The sequence below is a fragment of the Rutilus rutilus genome, assembly GCF_951802725.1.
Source record: "Rutilus rutilus genome assembly, chromosome: 14".
NCBI classification, from domain to species: Eukaryota; Metazoa; Chordata; class Actinopteri; order Cypriniformes; family Leuciscidae; genus Rutilus; species Rutilus rutilus.
In genome coordinates this window covers 18,570,926-18,583,339 of record NC_140219.1, presented here as the reverse complement: position 1 = coordinate 18,583,339, position 12,414 = coordinate 18,570,926, and the positions used below count along the sequence as shown (strand labels likewise).

At 38.5% G+C, this 12,414-nt stretch overlaps 1 protein-coding gene across 4 annotated transcripts in view; it reads right to left on the bottom strand.

Annotated features, from left to right (window-relative positions):
• The window catches only part of atp11c (ATPase phospholipid transporting 11C (ATP11C blood group)), a 62,982-nt gene extending 50,828 nt beyond the window's left edge, over positions 1-12,154 (bottom strand). For all 4 annotated transcript variants that reach the window (XM_084429630.1, XM_084429628.1, XM_084429627.1 and 1 more), the window contains exon 1: positions 11,587-12,154. In XM_084429630.1, coding sequence (XP_084285756.1) covers positions 11,587-11,613 — 27 coding nt within the window. In that variant the 5' untranslated portion in view covers positions 11,614-12,154. The remainder of the gene's footprint in view (positions 1-11,586) is intronic.
• Positions 12,155-12,414: the final 260 nt, after the last annotated feature.

Here is a 12,414-nt window from a genome sequence, read left to right as displayed (position 1 = left end):
ATATAAGCAATTGAGATCCTCTCTAGCTAGCATGTTGGAGGAACATTAGCGCCACGGTGTTAATTTAGGTACTATCATGTCTGCATCTTTGCACGGTGCGTCTTTGGATAAACTAATCAGTTTGACTGCACTGTGGCTTTCATCCCAGAGAGAGAAAAAGAGGGGGAGGGACAGAGGAAGGAGTGATGGAAAAGAGGGAGTCGTTCTTGCTACCATTCGGCATCGGATATTTGCATCTAAATGCTGACATGCAAAAAAAATCTGCATCTCAGCTCTTGTGGATCTGATGCCATTATCTTTTACTATACATTGAGCATCATGGACTGTAATTGCCGTTCAATTAATTACAGCAAATTGTGTTTGAAGGGACAGAGAAAAAACTAGCTCTGTCAGAAAAGTCTAACAGCAAAAGGAAACTAATGTGCGCCATGGAGCATCCAGGTTGCTGAGGCGGCAAGTGGTTTGAGCTGCAGGGCCACGGCTGCTCGCAGGCACCAGTGAGCCGAGTAAAGATTCATTTCTCTCCCTGCAGCGGACTGATGGGAAAGCTCCAGCGTGGGCTCATCCGGTTCTCATTGGAGCCCGTTATTTAACCAGGAACTCTGTGTGCGCGGGTGTGCATCAAGGCCGGGTAATGGGTCCTTTTGCTTTTGCTGGTGTAAGTGGAAAGTGTCTCTTTTTTCGCCTGTAGAAGCAGAAGTACCAAGAAACACTAACTCACATTTTCTGTTTCCCATTCACACACTCACACTTTTCATTATTCTCTTCACACTATGGCGTGAGAGCTCTTGGGGTATTGCTGGTAGCTAGGGCACAACACAGGGAATCTCAGGATGAGGCTTTATAAATATATCATGACAGGAATGCATTTCAAGTCCACAAGCCTGGTGACGATATACAGCTGGAAAGGGAGGAACGCTGTGAGGAGAATTTTAAAAACGAGGCACGTAAATTATTTAAAATGACAAACTGAGAATTCAGCCTTGCTTTTAGAGATAGACTCGGATGCTCCTTGATCTCCGACGCTCTCTGAAAGCCTGTCTATAATACATTGAAGGTAACGTAGGGGTACAACAGGTAGATCTGCACATGCACTTGCATTGCCTTGTCTGCTTTCTGCACCGTTTTCTCTCACCCATCCTGACTCTGATGGGATGTGCAGTTCAGCCTTGTGCGGCTGGCTGCGTTTTCATTATGGGGTGCCGAAGTGCAATGAGAGAGAGAGCGAGAGAGAGAGCGAGAGAGAGAGAGAGAGAGAGAGAGAGAGAGAGAGAGAGAGAGAGAGAGAGAGAGAGAGAGAGAGAGAGAGAGAGAGAGAGAGAGAGAGAGAGAGAGAGAGAGAGAGAGAGAGAGAGAGAGAGAGAGAGAGAGCAAAAGAAAGAGGGAGAGGGAAAGAAGTAGTAGTCAGCATAAGCATTTCTGTCTGCCAGCCAGTTCGGGAGGGACAAGACAAATGGCAGCAAAACGGAGCAAGACTCTAATCAATATGTGGCTCTCCTGATGAAACAAGGCCAATAAATCACTGGTCCAGGCAGGCCAATGTGGGCCCCTCACCCTCTGCCACTTACCCCAAAAAGGCCGTCACACCATCAACATGGTTATCATCAGTTTAACTACCCCTGCAACACGTGGACAGTGATGATAAGGGGCTGTTTGTGATGGTCAGGTGGGTGATCTGAGATCTGTGATTAAGTGGCTTCAGAACAACAGGAGCCAGCCAGGTCTTCTGCCCGTAATACTACAGGCTTTCTGAGTTGGTGAAGGTACATGGTCACTACTCTAGCACAAAGAACAGCTTCAGATCGGTTTTAAAAAAAAAAACTGTGAACTGTATTGTCAAATACATTTTATGCATGAGCATAAAAACAAGTACTTCCCAGAGTAGGCTATACAACAAGGCTGGAATTAACATGCTTTGATGGATAATCTTCACTGGTTACTGGTTGTCATGATAATAATAACTAATTTCAGTAGTTGGTGCCAATTCCAGTGAAAATTCACAATTCTCTAAGCAACTGTAAACCTATAGGCTACTACAGAGCAAAATCGATATTTACTCAATTGTTTTAAAATGTATGTTTTAATACAGGTTAGCTAATTAATTTAAAATGCCATGAATATTTATCATTTAAGAAAACCAGCAAGAATCAAGGAAGAAAACGATCCACTCGTTTAAAACACCATAAATTATTTAAATACTATATAACCTTTATTTCACTAATAAAAATCTAAATAATTACAGCTCTGTGGATATTAATTATTAAATTAATAAATTAATAATTCTGATAACGTGCCAGATGAGATGGACTCGGTAATTGCGATAATGTATTCCTTTCTTTTTTTGGACAATGTTTGTGTATTCTTGCGAATGCATAGGTAATGTATTTGTATTCCAGCGTGTTCCATTCACCTTTTAAAACTGTTGTTTAAAACATTTAAAAAATGCTTATATTTATGGTGAGTTCATAGAGTCCCCTGTTATTTATTTATAAGCTATTATCCATTTGAAAACATTAGACTTATTTTGCCTGTTGTTAATATTAATGCTGTTGCTATAAAAAAAAAAGATGCAATTAAAGCTATTCGTTTTTTATTCGGGCAGTTTAGAATGTTTTATGATTTTATTTGTTAGAATCAATTTTACATGCTATATTCATTACCTGTTTCTTTACCTGTTTGTTTTTTTGCACTCTTTCAGACTCTATTTGATGTAGAAGTGTATAACTTGTTTGGTATGCAAGGAGGGAATGAAATTGCAGTAATTACAGTCTTTAAAAAAAATAAAAAGTGTTAAACAGTTTGTTCAGTTCAGTGCTGTATCGCACACCTTGGCAATAGAATCACCATTGGCTATAAATTTTTTTAGTATACTTGCCAGACTTTAAATACATACATACATACATATATATATATATATATATATATATATATATATAAAAAAATCAGCTTTTCCGACTGTCTTACATTATTTTATGGTATTTTTCTATTCAAGCGTAAGATGCAAAAGAGAACTCAATTCAGTATGCGCGCATAATATGTAAACCATGCGCAAGTGCCAAACTGAGTTCTCTTTCGCGTCTTCTTGTGCTTGAATGGTTTAAAATCACATTAAAATGCACACATAGGAATCGATAAACAGAATCGAAATGCACATATCCTATTGAATCCACATTTATTTGGAACTGATTCTAAAATAGAACCGGTTCTCGATACCCAACCCTAACTGTAAAACCTAATGCACAGATTGACAATGAGCACACATCTGATTTTTCACTCATTTACATTCATTCGAGACAATCAACTGGGATTACGGTAACACCTCGTCAAGATGGGCATTTGACACTTCGCACAAAGAGCCGCATTGCCTCACAGAGCGTGTGCACACGCATGCATGAGTGTTGGGTGAGCCGCCTGACAGCAGCTGCTTTCCAACAAACCTGCACACCAGGTTCCCTGAGGCTGGCGACTTCTGTTTATGATACCACCCAGACACCCAAAAAACATCCTTTGTAGACACAGCCAGACGGCACGACTGATTAGCAGCTAGGACACACCACAGTGGAGGCAGGAGGAGAGCAGGGCTGAGCGGTCCTTGCGTGACAATACGCCCGGCTACTCGGACAAAACACAGACAAGACAGCCAATCACAAGGCAAACTGAAAGCTCTTGCTGGGTTCAAAATGGGTTCAAATTAAGACGTGATGTGACGACCCTAAATTTTAAGGTACTCTACATTGCCTGGCTTTATACAGAGGAAAAAATCTAGACAGCACATCAGCACATTGTGCGCATGATGTACACGCAAGCTTTCAGTATCCCAGAATTCTGTGGGACTTGTGCCAGTATTAAAAACTGGTTGGTTTTTAAGTGAAATGAAACCAAAATGCAACTTATTTATTTTTTTGTGAATGTGTGTAATAGATCTTTGAGGCAAAAGACAGCAGTAGGTTTATTAGGCTGCTGTTACTTTAAAGGGATACTCCACTTTAAAATGAAAATTCTGTCATCATATACTCACCATCATGTTGTTTCAATCCTTTATGAATTTCTTTCTTCTGCTGAACAGAAAGGAAGATATTTAGAAAAATGTCAGTAACCAGACAGTTTCTGGTCCCATTGACTTCCATAGTAGGAAAAAATATATACTATGGAAGTCAATGAGACCAGAAACTGTCTGGTTACTGACATTCTTCTAAATATCTTCCTTTCTGTTCAGCAGAAGAAAGAAATTCATACAGGTTTGAAACAACATGAGGGTGAGTATATGATGACAGAATTTTCATTTTAAAGTGGAGTATCCCTTTAAGAGCAGCACGTATCCAACATACTGTTACACACGCATTTTCTTTCAACCGTTTATATTCACTTAAGACATAACCGATTATGTTTCACAAGGACACAATTGACATAATTTTATGTAAATTTGTCTGTTCAAGCGCAAGAAGACATGAAAGAGAGCTAGATTTAATAGAAAATTCGTGTGCTGTCTGAGAAGCAGCTTTCTGCACGCGCACTTTGGATGTTCGCGCACAGAAAACTTCTTGAAAACGTCATGTGATTCCTGTACCGCCTTCTTGTAATAATGTAGGGATTGGGAACCACTTGTTATGCATTAATCACGTAACAGTTCATGTTTTAATTTGCACATTTGATTTCGTTTTAATTCAAATGACACATACGTGCTGAGTGAACGATCAGCAATCAAGTGCATGCAACAGAAGTGCTCTCTCTCTCTTTAGTGTCAGTTAACGTTAGTAATATGCTCCTCATTTTACTCTTTGCTATTGCCATATCCGACTGAACTACAGTGCAAACTTTCCAGCGATGTGTGTGAAAAAGGGATGTGCCATGTGCGCTCAATCCACTCCATGTTTCGCTCATCAGCTCGAACATAGCAGCAATATAGGCGTAAATATTTGTTTAACATTCTATTAATTTGATACGTTTCCTTCATAGACAATCCTTCTCGGATATATCCATTCCGCTCTGTTTACTCATTTTAATGAGTGAAAGTACACAAGCGCAGTATCGGGCCCAATACCTATACTGGTATCAGTGCATACTTACTAATAAGCAACTAGTAATAGTGGGAATTGGACCCTAAACTAAAGTGTTACCAAATCCTCATAACTTGATCTTCCAATGACAACAAATTTTCCAGTAATTTTTTTGCTAAAACCTTACCACTAATTATTTTTATTTTTTTTCAATAATCCATTTCACTTGCATGTACGTCACATACCGGTAGAACATATCTGTTGCTACTTCCATTTCATCACAACTTTAATCTAGAAGAAAACAGAGCTACAATTTAGCAAAAAAGGATAACTGGAAAAAACATGCCGCCAATTGAAAGTACAAGTTTATTCACACGTAAGTTTAAAATATTCTGGCTGACCCCCCAGCGTGAGTTTTTCAAGGCGACCGTTATTTAGAATGTGTCACTTTATGGTTTCCATGGTGACGCGTCATTGCTTGTCACGTGACACACCGCAGCAACAACAGAGCTGAATGAATGATGATCTGCTTTTGTGTCATTTTTCCTTTTTTATTCAAAATATTCACAAATTTGTTAGATACGGCATGAAATATCTGATATCCCGATTGTCAAATATATGCAAGTGGAAGTGTTTTGTTTTTTAAACACCTTTATAACGATCGCGTTATTTGAGCTGTATGCGCGATGGGCGCCGCCATCTTAGTTTGTGCCGCAGACGCAGTTCAGAGAATCGGATCTGTTGGATTTACAACACGTGAAATCATCCACTTCTCCCGAAATACATAAAAGTAAGTGGCTGGTGAACTGGGAGAGGAATAGAGTAAACTTTAAAGTTACTTACACAATGTGTATCTGATATGAATAAAACGTGTCTAATTATAATGGAAAGGATTATTATTGCCTCTTCCTTTGACATCAGTGTGTATTTTACAAACTCTAAATGTATTGTTTTTTTTAGTACTTATATGTCTGAAACCTAAAATAAACAACATGTGGTTGAAAACACTGAAAAGCTGTGATATATGACAGCTCTGAGCGCGCCTGTCTCCTGCTCAGCGCCAGCCAACGCGCGAAAGCACATTTGAATTTAGAAGTTGATCACAACATGCACTGACTGTTCTAATCACAGCGGTGTGATCGTACGCTCCAGGGACCAGCCTAGACTGATCACACCGTTGTGATCGTACGTGCGAAAGGGTTAAATCCAGGTTCAGGTTATTTCCCTGTAGCTCACATTCTCCCACACAAACTTTATGTTGTTTCCTGTTGCCCCTGCATATTCATAGCAAAACAAAAAAGCCCAATAAAATGAAAAAGATATAATAAAGAGAAGACAAAAACATCTCACAGATGTTTCACAATATTGCAAAAATGATTAAATGACTGCAGATGGTGAAAAACTACAGAAAGAAGAGAAAAGGGACCTTCAACACATCAAACATTTGTGGTGTTCTTTGGGTAAGCCACGGTTAATAGCATCCGCACAGCTCCATCTTCAGATCTCCTCAGGGGTTTGCTTCAAAGAGGCAAAGTCTTTCCTAAGAGAGCATCATATGCACCAAAGGAAGCTCTCTGACTTCACCTTTAACTACTGAAGAGAAAGGACCTGAGCAAATGCTCCGAGAGAGTGACAGGACAACATAAAGAAATCCGGTCAGACAGGGCCTGACGTACAGTAGATGTGTCAACAGCAACTCTTAAGTCTAACTGAAACAAATAAACTCTGTTTGTTCATTGTAATTTCTGCTATCTTGCATTAGTATCAAGCTAGTGCTGCAGCTGCACAATATATCGAAATAAAATGAATACCGCGATATGGCTTAGTGCGATTTTCAAAACAGGCAGATTGCAATTTCTTTAAATAGTACATGTGCCATCAGTTCCAGAATAGCACTGCTAATCCACACACATGATACAGCGCTTCAGTGAACCATGAACGAACTGCATGAATGCAAAGTGCAGAGTTTTACTCTGAAACCGGCAGAGCATACATTTGCTGGCAACCCATCAAAATAAAAGCTTGATGGCTTAACATTTGAAAATGAGGTCATTTTACAATATTGCACAATATAAGATTAATTTTTTTTTATATATATATAAACATAAAAAAAAATATATATATAATAATAATAATATATATATATATATATATATATAAATATATATCTCAAAGAAAATGCAAAATAATTATAAAATTAAAAGCAGCTTCTGGGAATATTTTCATGAGGTTCCAGCAAGCAGCATTCCAAGACGTTTCCCTCTGATCTATTTTCATTAAATACTTGATTTCTTATACAGTACAATAGTTACAATATTATATTTCTTATTTTGTTTAGTATATTATAATAATAATAATATAATTATTACAATTACAATTATTATTATTTTACACTAAATTGGTCAGAAAAGTGGGAATGTGGAGAACTTTATGGTAACTGAAAAAGTTTGTGTTAGTTCTTGTAAAGACTAAATGCAAATGTGAACATCAAATTGATTGATTTTGAACTCTCCAACAAAATCACCCCATGCACTCATTCTAGAATAACTCTTCCAAATATAGCTAAGTCATCTGGTGAAGTAGGGCTGCATGATACTGAAAAAAAAAAAAAAATGACATTGTGATATTTTGTTTTTCTGCAATATATATTGTGATATGAAAACAGTTTCACCAGATGACTTGAATAGCTCTATTTGGAAAGAATTATTAATTCTAGAATGATTGGGGTGATATCGTAGGGGAGAGAATCTGCAAAGAAAATAATAAACAAATTGCAATCATAGGTAAATAAATACAATAGATCAAAGACACAAATGTTTTTCAGGCAAGTCTAACAGTAAGGTAAAGAAATGCAATAATCAAATGTAAAATAACACTGCATAGTCTTCACTAGGCTATATAAATTAAATATGATTAATCTTTGTTACAGCTACAAAAGTGATTTTCTCTTTGTATTTTTTTGTGTAATTAAGGTTAATGACACAGACAGCAGCAGGAATATTAGCCTGCTGTCACTAAGATCGAATGCACGGATCCAATATAATGATACGCATCCGTTTTCAATTGTTTACATTCATGTAAGCCACCTGCATTTATGAGGATACTCACCAAGACAGGTTCATTTTGCATCAAGCAAAAATAGACACGGAAGAGAACAGAATTAGGTGTTTGCGTGCGGTCTGTGCTGCTCTGTGTGCGCACAGAAAACAGAGAGCGAGGTCCTAATGACTTGTCTTTCACATCTTCTTGCGCTCGAATGGTTTAAAATCAGCTGAATGTTTAAACTGACAGGACCTAAATCACATGCAAATGATAAACTTTCGTTTTATGTTGGTTAAAGTTTGCTATTAATCGAAAAATCACGTTAGTTTCAAACTGTGGTGCCTGGTCCATACGAATCACCTACAATACCCATTCTTGACGTGGCACATCCTGCGATCTCCATTGCGATATTCTGCTCCAGTTAAAGTGTAACATAGCCAGTCTGTGTTCCCTCACAAGGCTGCTTGCTGTGGATAAATCTGCAAGCAAACAGCCTGTGACGAACTGTAATAAATTCAAACATGAATCTATACTAATATTGTTTGCGATTGTGGTTGCTGAATAAATGCAGATTTGCAAGCTCTGTACTACAGTACAAAGCCTTTTTTGTTGTTGTGATAGAAAAAAAGTTAACTTCATTTGCAATTACTCAAATTAATATTAGGAATTTCACCGGTTTAGCTTTTGAGGGAAGCTTCTTTAGGTTTTACTAGTTTTCATAATGAAGAGTGTGTTGATGTATCTAAATATAATGAATCAGGAAACCAGATGGGGTCAAATAAACCCTGCGTACGAGTTCTCCTGATTTGTGCTCAAGTGAAAGGGCAAGAATTCAAATCAGAATTTGAGAAATTATTAAATCACAATTATAATTTGAGCAAAACAATCGTTTATCAGTTTAACCATTATTGTGCAGCCCTAGTAAACTGGCTGCCAAAAATGCACCAGTACATGTGAACAATGCAATTGTCTGAATGTGTTCATATTGTATTCACATCTTTGCAAAAGGGAATCGAACTTGAATGCTATCGCATTTCCTCCAGACCACCAGTCAAGCCACAACAGAAGAACATCAAGAAAACATCAAAGGCACCAAGATTTAGCATTCCTGTCAGAGAACTACAACCAACAGGATTTTCCTAAAACAGGTCGCAACACCACCCTCCTAACACTATTTTTAATGACTCTGCCAAGAAAGCAGAGTTAGAAGATTCCCACCTATACAGTTATGCAACATTTGATTCCCAGTAAATTAAAAGGCATCCTTCCCTGATAACATGGAAAACTACTGAAAAACTGCAATAACAATACTGTCCACTACACAAACCACGCAAACGTTATTTATGAGCCATACAAAAAGATACTGAAGCAAACACTATAGCAGGGCCAGAAAATATGCTGACTTGAGAAATATTACAAAACTTGTGGGAATATCAGAGCATGCTATCATTATATTGGTCTATTACTGCTATAGCGCTCACACTGCCAGCAGCACGATTTTGCCTAATGGCACCAACAAGTTATTGGAGAGTTACACTATAAAAAGAGACAAGATAGTAAAGCAGCTCATCATAAAAGAAAAACCTTGTGTCAGTGCCACCAGAGCTATGTTACTGACCAGTAGGGATGTGCAAAATTTTCAAAAACGACTAGTCAACTAACTGGTCTTAAAGGATCCATGAATAATAAGGCTGGTTTTGGGTTTGCTTGAAAATCAGATAAAGGGGTAAAAAAAAAAAAAAGGTTTTAAGAGATTAAATTGTTGAATATTTTTAATTTGACACACTGTCTTATATGCACAATGCTTGAATTGCTTGTGGTGGGACGCTAAAGACAATTTGTACCAACCAAAGATCCATGTGAATGTGTTTCTTGAAGCTGGTTGCTTAAAGGATTAGTTCACTTTAGAATTAAAATTTCCTGATAATCTAAACCATCAGAAAATATGCCAGCCACGTGAAAAAACGCTTTGGTGGAAACAGGGCCTAAGTAAGCAAGTTCACACTGACCCAGAAATTAGCCCAACTGAGAATTTATACAATTAAAACATTACAATAAATTGGTTCTCACACAAACCATATTAAAGGAACAGTGCACCCAAAATGAAAACTGCAATCATTTAATCATCCTAATGTTGTTTCAAACCTAGATACATTTATTTCTTCCATGGAAACTTCCACTGCATTTTTTTTGTAATCTTCATATAATGAAATAACAACTCAGGCTATATCCATTTGTGTTCCACAGAAGAAATAAAGTCATACGGGTTTGTACTGACATGAAGGTGAGTGAATACATTTTCAGTTTTGGATGGCCCCTTTAAAGTCGGCATGAAACGGAAGTTTTGATAGTCTTTTCTTCCCTATTGTGATGTATACCTGAGCGAAACACCTTTCCGAAAAAAAAAAAAAAAAAAAATGTAGGGTGGGACTTGATTTTGACCATGGGGAATTGATTGGATCATTGTGGTCTGCTATTGCTGTGATGTCATGTGAGTGACAGGTTGTCTCACCCTTGTGCAAGCAAACATGTCATCATAGAAAAAGAAGAGGGAGGGAAAGTTGGTTTGATTAAAGATTACGAGGGTACATTCATTTTAACAAAATAATAATGTGCACAGATAATTTATTTAAAAAACAAGAATTGTCCATTTTGATTTCATGGTGACTTTAAGGATATGGAGTGCACAGTGAATTAATTTGTAAGACTAATTACAACAATAATTGAAGCACAAAAAGAGAGGAATTTGACTACAAGAACTCCCACCACAGCCTAAAACAGGCTTCATCTTAAACCCAGCATTAAACTTCAAGAGCTCCTCCAGCACTGCCCTGATGCTCTGCAATTATGTGGTAAGAGCAGAATTACTGCATCACGTGTCCAAATAAAGTTCCCATCTAAAAGGTTGCGACAGCAATGAAGGGCATTAGGAAATTAATTATTGGATTCAAGTACAACACGTAAAGGGCTTAGCTTGCAAGACTGAGCAGTATTATTTGATTAATACTATCAGGAATGCAGCTCAACTTAAAAAAAAATTGGCAGGACACATTTATACGCGCTGCCTAAAGCGATTATCTTCACCACAGCAGAGGCGTCGTCAGTCTCTCAAACCTAGTAAGATGACTGTCCTAACCCTAGGTTTCAAAAGCCTTTGAAACAACCGTCAGCTTCACAAATAAATAAATAAATAAATGACGGCTGCTAAACCCCATAAACTCATGTTTTGAATCGCTAATGTGCGTGGCACGACTCACTTAGCAACAGCTGGTCCATGTTACCAGGAAGTTGACTGCATACCTCAAGTAATTACTGCTTTGGTGGTGTTGAGAAACTCTTTGAGGCTAGCCAGACCAGCGCTTTAAGCAGGGTGGCTCCCTAGTTTTTAAATAAACGCTCCACTTATGCACCATTTCAGATATTTCATTAACATGCGCCCTGTTGTCAGACTCGGATTGATCATTGGTTACAGACTCGATCACATCTTCGTTAGCTGCGTTTAAAGTAACATGTGAGTGAACGGCACTGGAATGCCATAGTTACATACCAATCGGTTGAGCCTCCTCCGTAACATCTTTAATTCTTCTGTCTTCTTTGGTATCTGAAGACACTGATGAGCAGCTGTTCCTTTTGTTGCAGCCAACTACAGGCTAGTTGAGCTTGATGATGAGTAAGTTTGCATGTATGACGGCAAAATGCGCCCTATTTAGCTATCTACTACTTTCTAACCTGTTTCCCCGAGCTATATGCAATGCGGCGGTGAAGTTACATCGTTTCCATATTAATTGAAGCCTGTCATCTCTAACCATTCGCATTCTCCTTTTGGATACTTTGCGCGGCGCTAGTCGCGGGAGCTCCCCGCGCGCGGGGTTGATAGAGTCAGCGGCATCCTGTACTCTGTGTGCCCTGTTGCTGAGCCTCCGAATAATTCACCGCATTCGCTTCCCCACGGTTAACGGACTGCACGCGACTGGAGATTGACGAGGGGGGGGGAAGTGATGGCGATCTCTTGAAGGTGCGGATTTCCACTCGTGTGCCGCCGCCCCCTCCTCTCGTTCAGATTCCTGTCAAACACACATTTTACTCTCCTAACGCAAGTGCCGCTACGCTACGACAACAAGCCCCGCCCCTCGGTGCCGTCATGACGCAAGCTTTCTGGGAAATGTATTTTTAGGCAAGGACGATTCTTTTTAAGCGTTTCACTTTTTCAGCGTTGGTTGTAGTAATCGGAAATTGGAAATGTTGATCACTTTTGAGAAACTTGTTCAGTTGAAATTAACGTTGGTTGTAGTAGGCTAATCGGAAATTGGAAATGTTGACCTTTAGTCATCGTCATAGTAAGGTTATAAGGAAGGAAATACTCTGTTAAATATGC